Source organism: Anolis carolinensis, chromosome 6 (genome assembly GCF_035594765.1).
Source record: "Anolis carolinensis isolate JA03-04 chromosome 6, rAnoCar3.1.pri, whole genome shotgun sequence".
Taxonomy (NCBI): domain Eukaryota; kingdom Metazoa; phylum Chordata; class Lepidosauria; order Squamata; family Dactyloidae; genus Anolis; species Anolis carolinensis.
This window is the reverse complement of record NC_085846.1, coordinates 40,007,859-40,031,947: the sequence shown is the minus strand read 5'-3', so window position 1 is coordinate 40,031,947 and position 24,089 is coordinate 40,007,859. Positions and strand designations below refer to the sequence as shown.

General features: G+C 40.1%; 1 protein-coding gene across 1 annotated transcript; it reads left to right on the top strand.

Annotated features, from left to right (window-relative positions):
- The first annotated feature begins 853 nt into the window (after positions 1–853).
- psme3 (proteasome activator subunit 3) lies at positions 854–22,570 on the top strand. The gene is made up of 11 exons (XM_003222414.4): positions 854–1,028; positions 9,467–9,499; positions 10,021–10,083; positions 10,379–10,483; positions 11,863–11,911; positions 13,432–13,544; positions 15,648–15,716; positions 17,222–17,289; positions 17,570–17,624; positions 18,019–18,105; positions 21,114–22,570. The coding sequence occupies exons 1-11, from the start codon at positions 987–989 to the stop codon at positions 21,192–21,194; spliced, it is 765 nt and encodes a 254-aa protein (XP_003222462.1). The 5' UTR covers positions 854–986; the 3' UTR covers positions 21,195–22,570.
- Positions 22,571–24,089: the final 1,519 nt, after the last annotated feature.

Here is a 24,089-nt window from a genome sequence, read left to right as displayed (position 1 = left end):
GAATGTGAATGCCAGCTGGATTGTTTTAATATTAATGTTTCTTAATACTGTTTTAATATTTGTATATTTGAAGTTGTACTGAAATGCTTTTAGTGTGAGCTGTTTTGAGTCTCCATATGGAGAGAAATGGGTTTTGGTTTTCCCCTGATATTAAGTCTAGTCGTGTTCAACTCTGGAGGTTGGTGCTCATCTCCATTTCTAAGCCGAAGAGCCAGCGTTATCCGTAGACACCTCCAAGGTCATGTGACCAATATGATTGCATGGAGCGCCGTTATCTTCTTGCAGAAGCAGTACGTATTGATCTTCCATTCCCATATTTTCGAACTGTAGGTTGGCAGAAGCTCAACCCGCTCTCCGCATTCGAACCGCCAGCCTTTCGGTCAGCAAGTTCAGCTCAACCGTTTAACTCGCTGTGCCACCGGGGACTCCACGGAGAGAAAAAGCGGGATATAAATAAACAAAATATTAATACTGTAATGACTAAATCATCTCCTTATTGCACTCGCTCAGGCAACTTTAAACATTTATTTAGTCACGTGCAATAAGGGGATCATAACTAGGTTGTTTGTGTGTGTATGTACAAAATATATGAGTGCACACACCCATGGATCCTATCATCTTCAGGCATCATCCAATTTCATGCTAAATCATACCGGAAACTCGCAAACAACGTCCCACTCTTTCCTTTCTGGTTCTATGTGCTCCGGCTTCGTTTCTCCACACGAGCGGAAGTGGGCTTCGTGCTCATTGAGCGCACGCGCCTTCTAAAGGAAGAGGGGCGGGCGACAAAAAGCATCGTGCGAATCACGTTGGCCGGCTAGGCGTTCAGTGATTGGCCCAGACGGGGTGGCTAAGAAGGAGGAAAAGGGGGAGGTTGTGCCGTCACATCCGGCAGTGGCGAAGCCGGTGGTTTCCTTGGGTGGTCGCGCGCGCGCGGGACAGAAAGAGACGGCTTTGGCTCGGGAAACCGGCTCCCCCGCCCCGCCATGGCCTCCCTCCTCAAGGTGGACCCGGAAGTGAAGATCAAGGTACGAGAGAAAGGGAATAGCCGCTTCCGTCACGGGCGGGCCATGTCCTTAAGCATGTGCAGAGCGCCGGCTGCGCTCCTGGAGGCGACTGGGCGTTCCCCATTCAGACTGCAGCCGACAAATAGGATAAATTGGATGCTACATAGTACTGAGGCCCTTTTCACACGGCTGAATAAAACCCCACGTTTTCTGCTTTGAACTGAACTATATGGCAGTGTGGACTCAGGAGATATTGTGGGATTTTCTGCCTTGATATCCTGGGTTATATGGCTGTATGGAAGGGCCCCGAGCCAGTGGTCCCTCTCGCTGAGCAGCCTGTACAACCCCTTTTGATCTGATGAACTTCAGTTTATGGATATTATGATGATGCTCTTCTGGTGCACCTGCACTGTAGAGTGAATGCCATTTGACATCACTTTAATTCTGCTTCATTGCTATGGAGTTGTAGTTTGACAAGGCCTTCTCTGGTCCCTTCTACATTTCCACATAACCCACATTATCTGCTTTAAATTGGATCATATGAGTCTACACTGCCATAGATTCAAGTTTAAAGTAGATAATCTGGAATTTATATGACCTCAGTCAAAGAGTACTGGTGCCTCAACAAACTACAAACTCCATGATTGCATAACATTGATCCCTAGGAGTTAAAGTGGCATCAAACTGCATTCATTCTACACTGAGGCCCCTTCCACACAGCTGAATAAAATCTCACATTTTCTCCTTTGAACTGGAATATATGCCAGTGTGAATTCAGAAGAGCCCTGAAAATGCACACACTCCCATAGGAAGTTCATAATCTCAATAGTATGGGCCCGTTCACACAGTCATTTAACCCAGAATATTAAGGCAAATATTCTACATCCCCTTCCACACAGCTGAGTAAAACCCCAAATTATAGCAATGTGGACTCAGATAACCCAGTTCAAAGCAGATATTGTGGGATTTTCTGCCTTGATATTCTGCAGGACCTTCTACACATCCCTATATCCCAGAATATCAAAGCAGAAAATCCCACAATATCTGCTTTGAACTTGGTGATTTTAGTCCACACTCTATATAATCCAGTTCCAAGCAGATAATGTGGATTTTATATGGCAGTGTAGAAGGGGCCTTACTATTTGAGTAAGAGGGGATTTGACATCAAGGCTTTCCTGGGTGCAGGTATGGAGTGCTTCTACAGTGTAGAATTGATGCAGTGTGACACTACTTTAATTGCCATGACTCAAGGTTATGAAATCCTGAAACGTGTTGTTTATGGAGGCACCAGCACACTTAGGCAGAGAAGGCAAAATATCCTGTCAAGCTGCATAGCGTTGAGCCATGGCAGATCAACTGGTGTCAAACTGCATCCATTCTACAGTGTAGATGCACCCCAGGATGTTTAATTTCTTTTACTGGTTGGAAAGGTGAGTCTACTACATGTTATCATCAAAATTTGTTACAACAACTTCTACAATAAAAATGTCCAAAGCCATTTGATCCTTGTCATGAAAACTACAGGATCATGCCATGATACACATGGCTTTGCATTAATGTTGAAGTTCCCAGAATTGCCATATTTACTTGAGTCTAATGCACCATCAAATATAATACTCATCTCAGTTTTCAAAATAAAAAATTGCTGCTGAATTTAACGCGCAGCGGCAAAAGGTATACTCCTTGTAATTTAGCCAAAAAAGGTGTGCATTACAGTTGCTGCATGCTTTGAATTCCTCCTTTAAAAACAAATGTATTAGAACACCAAAGCTTCCAGCAATGGAAAAGAAAATCTACAGCATCTACGCTGTAGAATGAACCCACTTTAATTGCCTTGGTTCAAGCTTATGGACTCATGAGGGGCTGTAGTTTTATAAGGTCTTGAGCCTTTTCTGCCAAAGAACTCTGATGCCTCACCAAACTACAAATCCAAGGCTTGCATAGCATTGAGCCATGGCAATTAAATTAGAGAGGATCTCCCTGAAATAGGATCTCCAGGTGCAGTCCCCGAGGCAGCTTTCCCTTTTGCTTTGGCTCAGCACTAAGATTACTGTATGACATAGATCTAATGTGCACTATAATTTTGACAAAGTAATTTAGACAAAAAAGTGAGCATTAAATTCCTCAGTCACATTGGTTAGCAGTTGAGTCCCAGATTAGTCTCTTTCAAAGATAGATGGAAACCTTCATGTACACTAGAACAGAGAGATTTTCTGGGCAGGGCTGTAGTCCCTGTGGAATAAAGCAACCTTCACTCTTTGCTTAAAGACTGGCATTCAGATGTAATGTTAGGTAATCACTGGAAAGAACACATTTTCACATGACACTGACAGAATGATACATCTGTCCTTAAGCCTCAGCCCCACCAAGTGTATTTAATAGACATAGGATGGCATCTAATATGCCTTTTTTTCAGTAGCATGAATGTTCATAACTCATTTTATTGTATAGATTCTCAGTTGCTTTTCAGAATCGCAGCCTTCTTAAGGAAGCTTGCAGCACTAAATATTCAACCCTATCAACATAACCTTACCATCACGTTAGGTATAAAAAGTATGGATCAGTTACAATAAAATGCATTGTATAAAAACATATAATCACAGATACTATAACAACTGTCAGTTGAAAGCCATGGTAAGATTAATATTCACCTCTTTGTTGGAACAACACAATTCCAATATATGGCTATTGAGTTAAGTTAGATTCATTCAGTATAATTATTCTTGCTTCCAGGTAAATACATATAAGTCTGCAGTCTAAACCAGGTTATTTCTTAAGAAGCATTTCATTGTTATGTACCTTCAGGTCATTTTCTACTTAATATGATCCTAGGATTCACTGTATTTTTTGGCGGGCGGGCGGGCGGGCGGGGATTTATTCAGAATAGCTACCATTGCTTTCTTTGGGGCTGAGAATGTGTGATTTGCTCAGGGTCTCCCACCTGCCTATTTATACAGTTTAAAATGTAAGATAAACAGAATTTTTTGTATTGAGCTCGGAGCCTACTAGTTTTACTAGATTGACTCCAAATTGCATTCCTAGTTTTCATTTCAAGGATTCAGGTACTCTGTAACATTAGAACATTAATTCAAAGCTCCGAGGGAATGCTTTTCCATTTTTCTTTGCAGTAATGATTATGACATTGTAAAAGGGAGTCCAGAATGAAGTGTTAAAGAATGTTTATATGCACATTAATAGAAGGAGGTGACTCACCTTGGATTCGTCATTCTCTATGATAATGCTGGGTTTTTCTAATAGCAGCCTTTTTACAGTTGGAGACCTTTGTATGACTCTGGATAAAAATCGTGCTTAGTCACTCCTCTGGCTTTTTTTATTTTTTGGAACTTAAATATATTTTGAAAAATTTCATCTGTTTAAAGTAGAAGCTCTGTCATTATCCTATATTTAAAAGGTAGTGCAGTGTTTTTTTCTGTTCTAGTATGGCACTTTAAAACAAGGGGGCAAAAAATCTTAGTTTCACAAATGTATCACATTTTTCAGGAGAAACAAAAACATTACTACAATCTCTGGAGAGGAAAGGCTCCTTAAAAGTAAAATATACATATACACAAAGATGACTAAATGCAGTAGTAAGTCATAATTATTATAACCACCAAAGGTGACTGGGTTCTATACAAGTGAGAAATGAACAGGTTTTTACCTATGGTCTTGGAGTCTTCAAAAACAATACAAAAGTAGCGATAAGCTGGGAGGTATTAAACACAAGAAGTAAAATGATACAATAGATTACACCATGTAACACAATTTTTGTTCCTGGGTTATAAATGTCATTTTCTAATTGGTTCTGTCATGAAAACATGAAAAAGGTTTATTAAACTGCACAAATTTGTTTTTGTGGGACATCTTGCAGCACATTTTTGGTATAGTTTTTCAATGAAGATCTCATAGAGTCTCAACCAATTCAAGATAGTTTGTGGCACTCACAAAATGAAATTGCTGGAGTTTAACCACTGCTTTCAAAGTAAGTACCACACAATTAAACAGGAAACCCTGTGCAATTCAAGGAGGTGACATAAATTGACAAGCAACTTGATGAGGTACACAAATACATAAACACAGGACACTAACTAGTTGCTTAAATACCCTGCTTGTATTTGATCATGGGGCAGAAGGTTAGGCCTGGTTAGTATTTGTATGAAAGACTTTAAGGGAGTTTTCTCAACATGACAACCCAGTATCCTTGGGGATGTTTCTGAATTCTAAATACTAGACCCATAGGCTCACTTAGGAACTGGGTTGATGATTTTTAATCTCCTGTGAAAAGCAGCCTTAAAGGAGGCACACAGAGGAAGAACCGCAGAAGAGGATGAAGGTTCGGTATAAACATTAATATTTCATGAAAAGAGAGAGTGAGAAGAATGGATAGAAACCAATCAAGATAGGTAAAAGCATGACCATAAAGAAATCTACAATGCAGTGCTTTACCTGTCTGCACAGTGATAAGCCTTGATGAATATACTCTCCCACAAGTGAGCACTTATAGGTTTTAAGCCACAAAGGTTAATAAAACCCATTGAAGGCAGTGAAAAGAATTCTGTGTAATGTCAAAACTTGGTGAGGGAAGCATTAGAACAAAAAGGAATGCTGGAAATTGATTTAGATAGAAAGGAATACTGATGAGTAAAACATTATAGGGCTTTGGAGAAGTAAGGGCATTCTAAGTAATTGTTTATGTGGAACTGTTAGGTTGAATTTTGGGGAAAGACTGGTAAGATTATGCTGTAAAATGAGTCGATAAAATAAAGAATCTAGGATTGCACTCAAACATTAAATTTGCCGAGAAGGCAAAAGAATGGCTTTATTATTTAAAACGGAAGTTGATGGCAAAGATTCAAGGAAAACACAGTAAGTTGGTGTCAGTTTTAGAGCTGTGCAACTAGGCTGGCAGAAGTGGATGTTCTCACAGTTCCTTCCCCAAGGCAGCCTTTCAAATGCTACACTGAGGGGTGTTCCCACTTTTCAAGGTTGCCTTTGAACTATGGCCTGGGGCAGGTCTTCTAACTCTGTAGTATTTGTAGCTAGGATAGCAGGAAATCTACTTCACCAGTCCAGTTTCACATAATTAAGTATGATTCCAGCCTGCTAAATCACAATTTTTTATGTTAATTTGTTTACTTTGTGTTTTCCCTCCCTGTCCCATAAATGATGCAAATGCAAAAATTAAATTAAAACATACAACATATCAGTTTACTTTGAAGTAATCTAAGAAGCAAGTTGAAACAAGAAAATGGTGCTGACGTGTTATAAACAAACAGTACCTAGTCCAATGTCTGTATATAAAATTGCTGGTGGAAGGCCAAAGGAAAGGACCAGCCATTCCTCTACTAGGAGGGAGTCCCAGTTCCTGGGAGTGGCCACAGAGAAAACATATTGTTCTTTAGATAACAGTCCACCACACCAAGCAGAAATAACTGCAGGATGGGTGGAAACCCCACTGTCAACTGAACTACAGTTCACAGCAGCCCTACTGCTTTGATTGTGCTTTTCCTGCATGGCAGGGAGTTGGACTGGATGACCCGGGTCTCTTCCAACTCTGTGTTTCTATTATTCTCAGTATATGAGGAATGCTAGGAATTGTATTTCAGCAATACCTACAAGGCTGCATGATTCCCAACCTTGCTATAAGAACATTCAATTTTTATTTGCTAGTTAGACAGGGAAATGTTTATTACTGAAGCAAAGTGCATATAATGTAAAAAGAAAATAATTAATACACGTATGGAAAGTGGATCGTAGGTAAATGAGATTTTTTTAAAATGTTCTTTAGAGGATCATTAGGATTCACTTTATAGCACCTAAATCTATAGACAAATCTCTGTCTAATATATTTGTGGTACTTTTATATTGGTCTGTCTATATAGCAAAACCCATCAGCTTACTTATATTTCCTAATCCAAAACACTGAAAGGACACTAGTTTAGGGAAAGCGAGGCATTCACGTCATATAGTCCTAGTATTGTGGCTAACAGACCAGACTGTCAAAGAGGAAATCACGGGGGTTACGTTCCAGGACCACTCGCAATAAGTAAAAATCCGCAAAATAGGGACACTATATTAATTTTAATATTTATACCTTATTTTAGTTAGGTCGCCTTTCTCTCCTTCGCAAGCCTGTTTTGCACTGTAGTTGTTTTAGTTTGGTGAGGCGGGCAGCAATTTGGCAGAAAAGGCTGTAAACCTGCAACTTCCAGGATTCCCGGGAAGCCAGTGAAACCTTGCTAGAAGAGGGAGCGGGACGAGAGTGCATGTGCGAAAGGCAGGCACTGCCGCGGCCTAGTCCTCCGTGAGTGGCATTGTGTTGTTTAATTGGTTAGTTTGATAGATAGATACCACTTTTGACTGGATAGCATTAAGGTCCAAGGCATTCTGAGAGTACCTTGGACCACAAAAAAAACCCCTGCTAAACAGTGAGGGTGCGAAAAACTAACTGTGAAGTAGCGAGGAAACACTGTATTTTTATTCAGGATTGTACTCTATTAATGTTATATAGTTTCTAGAAAGGAAAAATGGGAACCTATTTTGCGTGTTCTAGTGGAGTTGTGATATCTTACTACTAGTGAAGTCCATCCATTGGGATTACAAGAAAATAATTGAATTTAAAAAGAGTCTCCTTCAGCTGCTACTAAACATAATTTCATAAATAAATATAAAAATGTTTCATGTGTCTAATGAGGCTATATAATGAAGATGAGTATGTTAGGTTTTCACAAAATCCACATGGATAAAATACCCATAAAATCTGTATCTATTCAGGGCCTGTTGCTATCCTGCTAAGACTGATCACTTTTATATGCGTAAACCACCATATGAACAACATACTTTTGCCCCCATATGCGCAAAGACAAACCATTAATTTGCATACGTGTAAATGAATAATTTGCCTTTGCACGTATGGGGGCAAAAGTATTTCTATTTATGATACATTATCTGTAGATTTATTGTTTGTTGAGAAACGGAAAATTAAGACATGGCTTTGCAAGTGAAGCTCAATCAAAATCGATTAAGCCAAGAACAGAGCACACTGGAAGGAATGTCTGAACTGTGAGCCGGTCCATTTTATTTCTTCTTAAACATTCTACAGTACATTGAGTAGGAAAGGAGTTGGATTTGGTTCCATTTGATGTTCACATTTACACAAAAAATGCCTGAAAAACAGTATTTCTGACTGCCCCAGATGCTAGCATAAAATACATAGGATAGTATTGTATGGTGGTCAAAATTTTGGGATTTGGGAGAGGCTGTTAGAAGGTCTTAGGGCCCTTCTAACAGCCATATAACCCAAAATATCAAGGCAGAAAATCCTACAATATCTGCTTTGAACTGGGTTATCTGAGTCCATACTGCCATATATTCCAGTTCAAAGCAGATAATATGGGATTTTATTCAGCTGTATGGAAGTGGCCTCAGTCCTCACTGAACCATAGAAATTTCTGGTTGTTTGTATACCGATCACATTCAGGATTGTGTTGATAAAGAGGAAGAACAGGAGAGCCATGCATGCGGCCTTCGGCTCCATTGAGAAAAGTCTGCACATAAATATAATATGTGTGTAAATTAATAGACCGTAATAATTAGGATCCCAGTTTGAAGACTACAAACTTTTCTCCTTTCCAACCATTGTACTTTGTGACAACCTAATGTGTAGTTAGCCTGTTACAGTAATTTAATGTTCCCATCCTTTGCACACAGACACAAAGAGGAAGCCAGTTTTTCAACTTTGTAAGATAGCTCTTCCCATTTGTAGTACTATTTGAATACTGTTTCTAAGTTGCTGCTATTCAGGTGATAGAAGTCTGCAGTCATTCACCATCCAAGTAAAAATAAAATGTGAAGAATGGGGGGTTTCAGCTTTCTAATAACTGAAGAACGGATGCCTCTTTTCCAACCTCCTGTTCTTTTGCTCAAGACTATCCCAACTTCTTGTTATTTTTCAAGATTGCTTTTATTTCTAGATTGAAATGTGAAGTGGCTCACAACATTAAAAAGCAGTAAAATTTAAAATCCACAAAAAACAGCATACAACGATTAAAATTGCTGTAATATTTCAACATTTATGAGAAACACAGTTGCTAGGTGGTGGGAAATGTGCCAGAGATTTAGATGCCAATATCAAATTTTAAGGAACCAGTGTTTGGGGAGAACATGCACCAATCCTGCCTCACTTTACATTGGATTTTACAGGTTTTGTGGTTGAGAGTGCACTGAAAGGCAACCACTTCATATGGGCAAAAAGGAAAGGGCATGAACTTAAGGTCCTCCTGATGTTAATAAACTTCATTTCTCATCATGATCGGCCATGCTGATTGAGGCTAATAAGTATCTGGAGGGCCACAAGTTGATGCGAGTGCAAGGAAGCACATCTCAGTCTATGTGCTTGGTCACTTTGTTTTCCCTAATTGAAACTTGCTCTTTTAACTGCTTATCTGTTCTCCTCACAGGTAGACTCTTTCAGGGAGCGAATCACAGGGGAAGTAAGTATCTGACTCATTTCTCACACCTTCACTTGATCTTTAATAAGACTCGAAGGGCCTGATACTTCTGTTGCTTGCAGATTTTACTGGAGACCCATTGCTGGATCTCAAATTCTAGTCAACAAGAATATTTGCTCGTAGCTCTGCTTTCCTGGTGGAAACAACAGCTTTAGCCAGGACTCCTATACCTGAACTATAGAAGCTAAATTGAAAAGTTTTAATATCTCTCTGTGTGTGTTTATTTGTAATTTATTGTATTTTTATGTTCATTTGTTTTTGAATTTGTTGTATCCTGCCTTGAGCCATCAGGAGAGGTGGGTAATAAATAAAATATTGTTACTGTTATTATTATTATTATTATTATTATTATTATTATTATTATTATTATTATAAAGGGACATGTGTGCATCTCTTGTTATATTTCTGATTAACAGAAAACCTTGGCATCCTTTTTCCAGTGTCTTTGCATGCACTCTCGATATGATGTCATACATTACAGTTTGTTCTTCTTTCTCTTGCAGGCTGAAGATCTAGTAGCTAATTTTTTCCCAAAGAAGCTTTTAGAACTTGATGCTTTCCTTAAGGTAAGAGCTGGGGAGGGAGAGCTATTGCCTCCTGCTTGGTGGACACTCCATAAAGTGCAAGCTATAAAACAAATAATTCTGCATTGTAAGGTAGTGTAGATACAGCTTTGTATAATGCAGTTCAGTGCAGTTCCAGCTGTATTAACTGGCTCTACACTTACCATATAATGCAATTCAAACTGTATTATTTGGCAGTGTATACCTAGCCTATGGCCCAGAAGGATCTGTCCCAGCCTTGCTACCAAGAATTTGTAAAGGACTGAGCTCAAAATATTCTTGTCTTCTCTTTTTCTAGGATCCTATACTGAACATTCATGATCTCACCCAAATCCACTCAGATATGAACCTTCCTGTCCCTGACCCAATCCTGCTCACAAACAGTCATGATGGACTGGATGGGGTAAGGTAGCTTACCTGGATGTAATATGTACTACCTGATAAAACAATATTGCTTATTGTTAATAATAGTCTCTGAAGACAGAGAAGTCTGAAAATTGGAAAGAAAATTGTTTAAGAAGGTTGTGTGGTTATTCCCTCTAAAATAGGAGTGGATAATGACACATAGATGGTGGAGACTATCTAACAGTCCATACAGGCAAGTTTCAGTACACTCACAGTGAATGGTGTTACCTCCAGCTACCATATTGGCTGATTATGAATTTTTTTTCTTTTTTGGTGTTTTGGGGAAGTTTGGGACTTCATAGGTTGACGAAAGAAAAATGCTGCATTTTAGGCAGCTGGAACCTATTTGAGGCCAAAATAATTACCTGAGAAGTTTTGGTTAGGTTAGAGAAATCTGTTGAAGGGTCCCAAAGACTGCTCAGGGGGTCCTAAGGAACGCTTGTGATATCTGGGCTACACTTTGCCCATCCTTACTCTGAAGCCTTAAATTATTTGTCATATCTAAAGAAATATTTCCTACTGTCTCACCCTGCCTGTACAAGAAGAGCATCTGAAGATGCTTTTCTTTGTGAACCATCCATAGTGCAGATATATTGCATGCAGAAAACTTTCCTCTTGATAGTAGCATTCTATCTCTGGAAATATATCCCACTAAAGAGTCATCTGACACGAACATTATTTTTCTATGGAAAGTCAAAATCATTTTATTTGCATAATGGGATTTTAAAATTAATATCATATGTATATGTCTATATATTTCTAATAAATCTGTGGTGGATATTTTGTAGAAAATGCTCCAATACTATATTTTTCAGTTTGAATTGGAACTGATAGCTAGTGCAGTGCACATAAGAGAAGGTGCAGGTACAGCAGCTATACCTTAGCCTCAAAACTCTCATATAACATATGTTAAGTACAGATCTCTTTATATTGCCGACCTTTAAAAATAATGTTATTTCAGATGTATTCATTTTTGTTTAATATAAGGAATATCTGGCCTAAATACCCTACAGGCATCAGATCCCATTAAAAAACCTTATGATTTTCACGGAGCCAAGAGAAGTCAGTGTTGACTTTAAGTTTTTAAATGTAATATTTAAATGTGATAAGTCAACTAACATTATTTAGAGTTTTGCAAGTTTTCTGGAATATCTATACTTCTAAAGCTGATCAACAATCTTGAGACTGGCTTTTCCAATTGCATTAAAATGTTATTGTACTGAATGCTTAATTATTTTATGAACAGCGCACTGAAATCCTTTGGAGTGCAGGAATGACATATACATTTTACAATAATAAACAAGGACCTTTGTTTTTCCTCCATTTTACAGCTGTAAGTGCTGTTTATGCACTTAGAATTTCTTATCTGTTTTTTAGCCCAACCTGAAAAAGAGAAAACTGGAAGAATGTGAAGAGACCTTCCAGGGTATGATTTTAGCCCTCTTTTATGTTGCTTGATAATATAAGTTCAGAATCCTCTTTTGTTTTGTGAAGCTCTTACTACATTTAAAAAAATCTTGTGAGAGTGTACAAGGTTGGAGATATTTGCAATCTTAAACCTTTGAGCCTGGTGCCAAGAAATTTCATTCTGCTTATATTTGCAATCTGTGTCCTGGCTTTCAAGATAAAGGTATGTCCTCAAGACTTCTTGCCGCCATAACAAAAGGCATGGCTGTCTCTCTGTGCCATTTGACTGTTACTGACCTGACATAATGATGATGATAGAGTTTCTGAGTCTTCTGTAGGATTGGAAATGTCAGGAAATTGGAGTATTGTCTGTTCTATGAATAAACCTTCCAAGAAGAAAAATTGAGCTTTGGGGTCCCAGGATTGCAAGTGTGCTAAAAGATACTACTTTTTTTAAACAAACAGCCAAAAGTGCTTCACAAAATTAATCACTGACTTTTGGTCAAAACTGATAATATATTGTATTTACTTGAATCTAACGCTCACATTTTTTGGCTAAATTACCTTGCCAAAATTAGGTTGTGCATTAAATTAGCGTAAAAGGATCATCTTAGTACTGAGCCAAGGGGAAGCTGCTTCAGGAGCCCTTAGAGCAGTGGTTCTCAACCTCTGGGTCCCCAGATGTTTTGGACTTCAACTCCCAGAAATCCTAACAGCTGGTAAGCTGGCTAGGATTTCTGAGAGTTGTAGGCCAAAACACCTGGGGGCCCATAGGTTGAGGACTACTGATTTAGAGCTTCTATTTGATGGATGTCATCTGTAATTTAAGTGTCATACCTCAATGCTATGTAATGCTGGGATTTGTAGTTTGATGAGGCATCCACACTCTTTGCCAGAGAAAGCTCAAGGCCTTGTAAAAGTATAGCCCCTATGATTCCATAGCATTGAACTAAGTCAGTTAAAGTAGATTCATTCTACAGCATAGGTACACGCCAAGGTTTCTTTTCCATTGATGAAAGCTTTGGTGTTCCAACACAATTGTTTTTAAAGAAGGAATTCTAATCAGGCAGCAACTGTAATGAGCATATTACAAAGAGTACACCTTTTGCTGCTGCACATTACATTCGTCCACAAATACTTTTAGTGGTTTCAGGATTTTGAAAATTGAGATGCACATTAGATTTGATGCACATCGAGACTCAAGTAAATATGGGTAGTTACCCTTTTCCCATGAATGTCCAATCACTTTAATAGCTAAGAAGAGGATATTATTTCAGTGCAGCTTTTTAGATCTCAACAATGCGATGGACTGCACTTGCTAAAATTCTTTCCTGTACAAGTATGTGTAGATGTAGGACTCTGGATATAGAAATGTTGACACATACTATGTTGTTGTGTGTAAAATTTCAGTTACATATGGGAATATGCCTGTCAAGGGTGGGGAAATACTTGGTTGTTCTACTGAGTAGCAAAAAGGCACACTTGTGCTTGCTATCTTCCTTCATGGAATAAGTGATTAGTCCCGTCTTGTGGCATCAGGTACCAAAGTCTTTGTCATGCCTAATGGGATGCTGAAGAGCAACCAACAGCTGGTGGACATCATTGAGAAGGTGAAACCCGAGATCCGACTGCTGATTGAGAAATGCAACACGGTGAGCGCTGGATCGCCCTCCCCTACTTTGGGTTTGACTTACAGATCACTTACCTGGCCTTGTTCCTTGAACAGTAGGAATAAAACCCATGTGTTTTCTGTTAGCAGAAGGAGTCATTGTGAACACCTGAGATCAAACAGGTGGTTAATTCTGCACACTAGCCTCTGTCTGGAAAGAGAAACATTATGGATGGGTGTCTCTTTTTGCTTGTAGTAAGCCTTGATAGATCTACTCTTTTGCAGCAGAGAGTAATAGAATTATCACTATCACAGCCTTTGAAATCTACTGCTTTAGGTGACACATTGTAAGGAAACTCTTTGAGTGCTTTTCCATCTGTTTGAGGGCAACTCCTTTGTCTAGGAGAAGGTCAAGTCATAACTCTGCTCTGTGCTCTACTCATTTCTCTATGCACAGGGTTTTATATTTATTTGAATGCCTGTGACTATCCCCCCTCCCCAATTTAAATAATACAACCTGAAAGTAGCTGGGCTAATGTCACTAGTGAATTCAGATGATCTAAAATTGTAAAATAACTAGCTGTGCCTAGCCACGCGTTGCTGTGGCTCATGGGAATCATTTGTTGGCCAGGTGGAATAGTAGTGAATAGCCTTGCATCCTGAAAGCCTGGCCATTTTCTTTTTATGGGAATCCTTGTTTGGTGAGCTGGAATATAATGAATAGTCTCGGTGCGGCAGGTTATTAGTCACCTTGATTAGCATCTAATAGCCTTATAATCTGAAAGGCTGGCTGCTTCCTGCCTGGGGAAATCATGTGTTGGGAGGTGTTAGGTGGCTGTGATTGTTTCCTGCCTTGTAGCTTCAAACCCTGGTTGATTCCTGCCTGGTGGAATCCCTTGTTGGGCAGTATTAGCGTGCACCGTTTGTTTCCTGCCTTGTATGTTCGAAGCCTGACTGATTCCTGCCTGGGGTAATCCTTTGTTGGGAGGTGTTAGCCCCTTCCCCGTCTTCCTGATATAACCTCAGAGGGGAAACCCACCTTGCCCTCGGCCGTTTGTGTGTAGAGAAGGAGAAAAGAAACCGTTGGTGTCGTTCTCCTTCCCTCATTCTCGTTAGATCCTGAGGCAGGAAAAGCAGCTAATGTCGGCGTGGTGGCGTTTTTAAATTTGTGTCATTCCCCTTTGCGCAGGAACTCCACTGCTGCCGCCATTAGGTGATCTTTCCTCCTTCCCTCCTCCCCCCTCCCTCCTTTAGGGGCGGTTGGCTGGCCATCTCTCCTGACGGTTTTTATTGTGTTCAATCAGATGGTCATCTTTCCAGACTGTCCTCCCTTGGTGTTTCCTCCCTCCCTCCTCCCTCCTTTTGGGGCAGTTGGCTGGCCAACTCTCCGGACTTTCCTCCCTGCTCCTTGCCCCCTTCCCCGTCTTCCTGATATAACCTCAGAGGGGAAACCCATCTTGCCCTCGACCGTTCTCCTCCTTCCTCCTCCTTCCCTCGTTCTCGGTAGATGCAGAGATGGTAAAAGCACCAGTAAACTGCCTATTTCGTCGGGGAAGTGGTAAGAAGGCAAGCGCTACTGTGTCGGGCTGCTGGCCAAGATGGCGGTGGTCGTGGTAGGCGGCGAGTGAGGGCGCAAGGGAGCGTGGGGAGGGGGGTGGGATGGGTGCGTTTCACGTGCTGGGCCTGTCCTGCGCAAGTGCACATAGTTTTTGTGGTTTTTTGGGTTTGTGTGGGCTGCGGATGGTGATGTGAATAGTGGCTTAGTTTTTAAACTCAGCCGCAAGGACGTTGGGTTGTTTTGTTAAGTTTGGTGGTTCTGGGTGTTGGAGTTTCTTTGTTCACTTTAAGGTAAAAACAGTCAGAACACATTTATATAATATAGATTGTTCATATCTGTAATTTTCTCACTGGTCTACTCAACCTAATACATTTGACATCAGAGTAGCTTCAAAATTGGAAATGTTCCTTTTAAACTAAAAATTCCAAAATCATTCCACTAGTGTGGTAGAGGCCATGTTGACTGAGATAACATGGAAATTATAGTCCATAGTAAAATTTCTAACTGTTGGAGCAACCTGGTACTGCCTGTAGATCTGGCTGTGAAGAGAGCTTAGGCATGCTGACAATAATCTTTTTTGTCTTCCAGGTCAAAATGTGGGTGCAGCTATTGATTCCCAGGATAGAAGATGGCAACAATTTTGGTGTTTCTATTCAGGTAAATTTGTGACTGGGGAACTCTGGCTATTCTAGGGTCCTCTTTGATTTCCCACGGGGAGAGGGAACAAAGGCCCTTTCTACACTGCAATATAAAATCCAGATTATCTGCTTTGAACTAGGTTATATGGCAATGAAGACTCATATAATCCAGTTCAAAGCAGATAATGTGGATTATCTGAATCGATAATCTGGATTATATGGCAGTATAGAAGGGACCAAAACCGCTATACGTGCTGGGTTCCCAAATACCGCTATACGTGCTGGGTTCCCAAATAGCCTTGATGCAGAAAGCACCCACAAAACACCTGAAAAAACCCTAGGAGTGACAGATGCACTTGGAACACCACAGTGAAGGCTGTCAAATAACCCCAACAAACCTCGAAGTCACATGATGATTTCCATTGTGACTCTGGCTTCTCTATAGCCATGTATAGGTATTGCAGTTCACTGCAGAAATAAAATTGATCCCCATTAGAGTTGTATTGTCGAAGGCTTTCATGACCAGAATCACTGGGTTGCTGCGAGTTTTCCAGGCTGTGTGGCCATGTTCTAGAAGGATTCTTTCCTGATATTTCACCTGCATCTATGGCAGGCATCCTCAGAGGTTGTGAGGTATGTTGGAAACTAGTCAAGTGAGGTTTATATATCTCTGGAATGTTCAGGGTGGGAGAAAGAACTCTGTTTGAGGCAGGTGTTAATATATTAATTAGCCACCATAATTAGCATTGAATAGCCTTGTAGCTTCAAAGTCAGGCTGCTTCCTGCCTGGGGAAATCCTTTGTTGGGAGGTGTTAGCTGACCATGATTGATTCATATCTGGAATTCCTCTGTTTTCTGAGTGGGTGTTCTTTATTTATTTATTGTCCTGATTTTAGAGTTTTTTAAATACAGGTAGCCAGATTTTGTTCATTTTCTTGGTTTCCTCCTTTCTGCTGAAATTGTCCACATGCTTGTGGAGTTCAGTGGCTTCTCTGTGGATTTCAATGGCAATAAGCAGCCAAAGGTATGGGGAATAAAAGAGAATAAAAAACAAAGAACTACTCCAGGCAGGAAGCAGCCAGGCTTTGAAGCTGAAAGGCTATTCCATTCTAATCAAGGTGGACAATTGAAACATTCACACCTGCCTCAAACAGACAAGAGTTCTTTCTCCCACCCTGAACATTCCACAGATATATAAACCCCACTTGCCTAGTTTCCAACATACCTCACAACCTCTGAGGATACCCACCATAGATGCAGGCGAAATGTCAGGAAATAATGCATTTGGAACATGGCCATATAGCCTGGAAAACTCACATCAACCCATTAGAGTTGCTTGAACTATTTTGGTTCTTCTACTGCTCCAATTAGTTGGCTGCTTCTCTCTGTCTGGAACTCACACACTTTAAGATCACGGTGGAAGCTTAGCCTGTGTAATCACAGAATGGTAGCCTATGTTCATGCATGGGTCAACCGAGAATTTTTTCTGTCTTAATGTTTCATTGCTGGCTTTATCCCTTAAAGGAAGAAACTGTGGCTGAGCTCCGGACCGTGGAGAGTGAGGCAGCTTCATACTTGGACCAGATCTCTAGGTAGGTACCTTCTGAAGGTGCTACAGCTGTTGCAAAGCACCTTTTCAGAGCCCTTCCACACAACCTTATATCCCAGAATATCAAGGCAGAAAATCCCACAATATCTGCTTTGTCCACACTCAGATAATGTGGGATTTTCTGCCTTGATATTCTCGGATACAGGGCTGTGTGGAAGGGCCCTAAGATTTGTACTTCTCTGGGCAAAGTGTATCCCTCAGGAATATGGGCTGTCTTCAAACTTCTTTCCATTGATTGAGTCATTTCTTTCCTTCCATTTCAGATATTATATCACACGGGCAAAGCTGGTTTCTAAAATAGCAAAATATCCTCATGTGGTAAGTATTGACAACAGACACATTGATTCAATGACTGAATTCAGAATTTTCAACTTTAAGAGCACAAGAAATAGCTAAAGGAACTGTGATTATATTTCATTCAGAAACACTGAAAAGTAGGAAATGCTTAGAACTATGTTCTAGAAAGCATCCTTCTGGTTTCTGCCATATAATTCAGTTCCAGGCAGATAATTTGGATTTTATATAGCAGTGTAGAAGGGACCTATGTGAAGGAGGAGTAGAATATGTATATTGATGTAGTGAATCAGGAAATCCAAAGAAAAAGGCTGTTTAAAGATGGCTCTCAACTGGGAGATAGCATGAAGCCCTTTGTCTTGTCCCTGTTGGACCTAATTGTAGCAAAGCAACTCTGGCTCAATAACTATCTTTGTAGGAGGATTACCGTCGCACAGTGACAGAGATGGATGAAAAGGAATATATCAGTCTGCGGCTCATCATTTCAGAGCTGAGAAATCAATACGTAAGTCATCGTTCAAGGCCTCTTCGAAAGGCTGGCTGTACTAGACTCATGGGTTTTTTGGTATGACGCACTTTAGTCCCCATTGCCTCTAGCTGTCCAGGTTTCCTGTTCTTCATTTTTTGCCTTGTCTTTTGAGATCAAGAATGTTAATTGCTTCTGAATCATTTAGGCTGGAAAGAGTTATCCCAGCTGCTTCTCTGATCCAGTGAGAAGCCCTTCTGGAATTGAGAGAGTAAAGAGAAATGAAGCTTTTTTGGTCTGAAGATCAAAATAATTTTTTACCTCTTCAAGTTCTTGCTAAAACTAGTGAAGGAGTGAAATCTTCTGTGTTAAAGGATACATTATGTTTATAGAAGGTGGAATTGCACATTGCATGACTGATACGATACTGTTGAGAACAACAATAGTGATACTGATACTGTCTTGTTTGACGGGTAGCAAATGATGTTGCTAGGTTTACTGAACTCTCAGTAGTAGTAGCAGTGGATATACTCTGTAGATTTATGTTGATTCACTAATCTATTTATTTTAACAATCTTCAGATGAGTTAGGACTACTGTCTCTCATCTAGCGTCCTCCATATATGTTGTATTACTGTTCCTGTCCTGTCATCCTGGGCCATCTTCGCCAGTCTCATGGCTGGGGTTTATGAGTGTTATAGTCTAATACATCTGGCACACGCTAGATTAGGAAAAAAAATTGTTTGGTAGTTTGTTCAGAATATTTGGAGGATTATGTTTCAGTAAAAATTAAAATAGGTTTAAGAAGAAAAACTTGTTGAAATGGTTATCTAGAAAAAAAAACGAAAACAGGATCAGAATACATTTTTGTCCAAATGTGCATTTTGGCTGATTGCGTGGTGTACTGATGTGGCTATTGAAAAAAATATTAACAATGTAATAATTATTTAAAATTATTAAATGATATTAATTTGCGAATGTGAAAAGCCAGGAAACTTTAGGGGACATTTCCCCCCAAGTGAACTATTATTTTCTTCCTTAATAGCACTGCATTAAGCACGATTTGTGTTAAAAGTTCACAGTATCTGCAAAATAATGATTAGAGGGAAGTGGAACTGAAAACTTACAAAATCCTCTTATTAGTTTTCTCCAAAGAGGAAGGAGGTAGAGCACATGAGCTGGAATCTTGCTGTATTCAGTCTTATTAGAAAGCATGTCCAGGGGTAGCTATATTGGCCATGTATCAGAATAAAATAAATACATAAATACAGTGTTCCCTCACTACTTTGCAGTTCAGTTTTTGCGGATTCACTGTTTTGCGGATTTTCAATAAACTCTAAAAGACTATTATATATAAATCATAAAAATTACAATTTACAACCGAAGGAAGGAAGGAGAAGCCAAAGGGAGAGAAAAGGAGCCCAAGCTGCGAGAGAAGAAAGAGGCAATTTATCAACACACGATAAAGACTTAAAATTGTGTATAACTACTAAAATAATGTATAAATATTAAAATAAATATAGTGTACCTACTTCACGGATTTTCACTTATGCGGGTGGTCCTGGAACCTAACCCCAGCGATAAGTGAGGGAACACTGAACATAAAAAAATTGCAGAGCAACATTAATTTTAGTGGGTAAACCAAAAATGCAGAAAGAATATAATGCAATGGGTTGTCAAAGGCTTTCATGGCCGAAATCACTGGGTGGCTTTGAGTTTTCCGGACTGTATGGCCATGTTCCAGAAGCTTTCTCCTGACGTTTTGCCCACACCTATAACCTTTGAGGATGTCTGCATAGATGTGGGTGAAACACCACGAGATAATGCTTCTGGAACGTGGCAATACAGCCCGGAAAACTCATAATAACCCAACGTAATACAATTTCAAAGCTCTACTGGCTTTTTCATCAGGCAAAGATTTTGAAAACATACAGGAAAAGCTTTAAAAACTTGCAAGATATATTTTGTGTATTTTACATTCTCACCAGAATAAACTGAATGCAAACAAAGTAAAAGTGGTCAGTGCAGTGTAAATGTTCATACAGACTGTCCAGGACTGGAGCTCCATGATGCTATGGGTTTATGATTTCTTGGATTGTTAATATGTCTATTAATATTATTTTTAGTGGAGTGCCCAGTGGCGCAGCAGGTTAAACTGCTGAGCTGCTGAATTTGCTGACCGAAAGGTTGGCAGTTCACATCTGGCAAGCAGGGTGAGTTCCTGCTGTTAGCCCCAGCTTCTGCCAACCTAGCAGTTTGAAAGCTTGCAACTGTGGGTAGATCATTAGCATGACCTTGGAGGTGTCTACGGACAATGCCGGCTGTTCGGCTTAGAAATGGAGATGAGCACCAACCCCCAGAGACGGACACAACTAGACTTAATGTCAGGGGAAAACCTTTACCTTTACCCTATTATTGTTAGTATTATTATTTATACTCTGTTTTTCTCTCCATAAGGAGACTCAAAGCAGCTAAAACCCTTTCTAAATTAGAGTTTTTTCCCTTTTACGTCTGACATTTGAATCATATGGCCTGGCAATTCTGATAGAAATGGAAATATTATGATCAACTTTCAACAATATTCAGAGGTATATCTCCATTTTAGATGTGAACTGCTTTGAAAACTCTTTTCACTAAGCAGTGTCTTCAAATTCTAGCAGGGAAGCTACTTTGCCTTGTTTTGGCATAATTCACAGTGTCTTGTGCTATCTTATGGACTTTCACATTTATTGTGGCTTAAACATTTGTGAACCCAGTCCATAACCTCTGAGGGCTTGACCTTCAAAAGAAGCCAGAGATCTTTAACAGAAGACTTTTCTTGTAAATGGGCAAGTTTGGGGGGAAGTTAGGACAATTCAAACTGGTTTAATCTTACCCAACTGCTCCAGGCAATCTTCTACCTTTTTCTGAAGTAGGAGGTACAGCATAACTTGCCAGGCTTGTGCTTTTTAGTCTGGAAGGCGGACAGGAGATGTTTGCTAAGCAATTCCTGCTCTCACTCACAGCGCACCCCAAGACCAAATCAGTGACCATCTTCTCTCCCCTTAGGTGACCCTGCACGACATGATCCTAAAGAACATTGAGAAGATCAAGCGACCCCGGAGCAGCAATGCAGAGACTCTCTACTGAGCTGTCAGCACTCTGAACTTATGAACTGTTCAGTAGACTCAAGACAGTCTTTGCCTCAGTTTATGTGACTATCAAGATGGGGAAACTGGCTGGAAACAGTCCTCGCCACACTTTTAGTTAAAAGTCTACAGAAATTCTCCTAGCTCTTTCTGGTTGGTTTTTATTTGGGTCTTGGATTTGCCCCTCCTGCCCCCCCCCCCCCCCCCCAAATCTCCAGCACCCAGAAGGTCTGAATCAGAGCTTCTTTCTTTACTTAGATGGGAATAACATGTTGGCCGAGAGGCCCTGGGCAAGTATCCCCAATAGCAGCCCGTAATGACCCTACTTGCCTGGAAAAATGTCCCCTTTTAAGTTCCCCCCTTGATTGGTCAGCAGCAGGGTCACATACTCCTGAGAGCTGATCCTTTTTGACCATGAGCTTCAGCATTTTAGTCTTCCCATTAACAATGCGGTTTGATGAATTGAATACTCATCTCAGATGGCTCCTCACAGCCATCTTTATGATCTATCTGATCATGCCAATTTGAATGCTCCTTTTTCTTCTTCCATTGGGTTTCATTCATTGCTCTTGGTTTTGAACCCAACCTACACTTTACAGGGCTCTGCAACTAAGTCTTCTTGATGTGGCTTTCGTCGGAATTCCTCACACAATGGACATTCTCTGGATTTTGGGTTGGGCAGGGCAGGCCTGCTTAGACTGTTGGTCTGGCCAGATTGATTTGTCCAACAGCAGCATGATTGATAGTGTGCTAAAATATTTTTCACCTTAGTTATATTTCTCTTATCCCCAGTTAGGGAACCCAGCAGTTCCTTCATCAGCGGGCCCTTTCTGTGCTTCAAGAGAACCCAGGAAAGTATGAATGGTTCGGAATAAGTCAAATTTGCTCTTTCCCAGTCTTCAAGGAAGCAGAAAGGGGGCGCCAACTACCTGGGATGCTGCAGTTTCTCTTGCAATTTAATCTTATATTCCTCTTGTGCTGTAGTCATGTGAGTGGTGTTAGATTTGTAAAAATAGTGGCAGGATGAATCAGGTTTTTTTGGCCCTTTCCCCCTTTCCTTGGTTGTTTTTACAAACCCTTTTGCTCTGCCACCTCCTAAAAGGCACACGAAGCTCATTCTCCCTGGACTCTAGTGCCAATGTGTCATTGTCATTTGTAGCTGGGCAAGCCTTAGTTGATCCCAGAGTTAAAGCTCTCAGAATATGGCCGTCATTAATTAGCTGCTACTGAGAGCAGCCTTTTTCTCGCTCCTTCCTTCTCCTATGTTTCCTTGTATCGGCTTCTTTGTTGGATTGTTCATATTTCCTTGCCACATTGAACGTTATGTACAACTTTTACTATGTCAACAAATTAAAAGTAATAGGTACTTCGAATTCATCCTCAGCAGTCACCATGTGTATAAGTAAGTTGGTGACCAGGGTCCCTGATTGCTGCTTGGTCAGTCTCCTGTCTTCTCTAGCCTGCATCTGTTTGTATTTGGCCTAGCATCACAGTCTCCTCCCCATTTGGTCATAGTGCTGCAGGCCTATATTCTCAAGGTTCCTCTCTGTTTCAGAACTGTCTTGGGCATTGCTGTGAGATAAATGGGTTGACTTTAACCCAACAGGCCGTATCTAAAATGGTGAAGGAGCACCATAGTGATTAAGATCATTCCCTGGGTATAATCTCAGTGTTATTAATACTTTTGCATCACTGACTTTGATTTTTGCTGCTTTTGGCTTCTAGAATGCATCACCTCTCAAAAAAGACTTGATCCAACATTTCCTGGTGCCTCAGTCAATTGTCTAGATCCTTGATTCATCTGCCTTCAAGTCCAAATGAATACTGATGAAGATCCAGATGGGGTTTGGGACTATGTCTGGTCACTATGGGATTGTCTCTGCTCCTTAATTAATGCAATAAATCTAAAGGGAGCTGAGCACCGTTCTCAGTATATTATGGATGTCGTGGAGCTGCATATGTTTGATTAAGGAGCCCTGTGAGATTTCATGTAGAGCAGCTTTTAAATACAGAAAATGTTGTCTTCATTAGGCACACTTATTGCTAGCGTATCCTGTACAGTATTCAAGTCACAAGGCCCTTTTAATGTCATCTCTTCTGCCCTATTGCAGTCCCTTTTGCTCAGCAACTGGATACTGTGGATTGCTGCTTTGAGATGGACAGTCTGCATTGAGATGAACATGACTACACAGTTTTTGTGCCTCAGATCTTCTGTCTTTACTTGAGACAATCTGATCAGTGCAACAGAAGATACATTTGAGGTATCTTATATAAAATTATACATGTAGGGAAATACACACAGATCTCCCAATAAAGAAACCAAGATCATGTAATTGAGACTGAATGGCAAGAGATTCAGAAAAAGATCAAAGGAAGTGTTTTCTCATCCAGCACAGAACTAAACTGAAATATATTGATGGCCAACTAGTTTTTATGGCTTCATGGACAGTAATGATTGCAAGTGCAGAATCAGAGGCAATCTGGCTTGTTTCTCCAAGGCATTTGGTGGCCTGTGTGGAAGCAGTGCTGAACTACAGATGCCTTTGGTCCAATGTGTTCTGTTGAGATCTTTCTCAGTGAGTTTGTTTGGCTCCAAATTCCATGGTCTTCAATTGTTATCTTAAGTAATCTGGACTTAATTTGTATTAACACCATAAGGCTCTGAAAAAGTAGCAATTTTTATACAGAGGTCATTTAAACCTTGTGTACATTATGTGAATTCAGTATCATTCCGTGTATATGCATGATTTCTGTACGTTATTTCAAATGTGGAGTTCATTTCCAAAAGGTACCAAATTCCCCAAAAATTGAAAAACAGGTTCTAGGTGGCAGCGCACATTACCAGCTAGGAGTAGAATAGTACAGATCAAAATTATCAAAATGTATCAAGAGTTTG

Bases quoted from the DNA above. Each gene is read 5' to 3' on its own strand.
- psme3 (XM_003222414.4), top strand. From the start codon at position 987: ATGGCCTCCCTCCTCAAGGTGGACCCGGAAGTGAAGATCAAG. The intron at 13,545-15,647 runs GTGAGCGCTGGA...TTTGTCTTCCAG, and splicing joins TGATTGAGAAATGCAACACG to GTCAAAATGTGGGTGCAGCT. The intron at 15,717-17,221 runs GTAAATTTGTGA...TATCCCTTAAAG, and splicing joins ATTTTGGTGTTTCTATTCAG to GAAGAAACTGTGGCTGAGCT.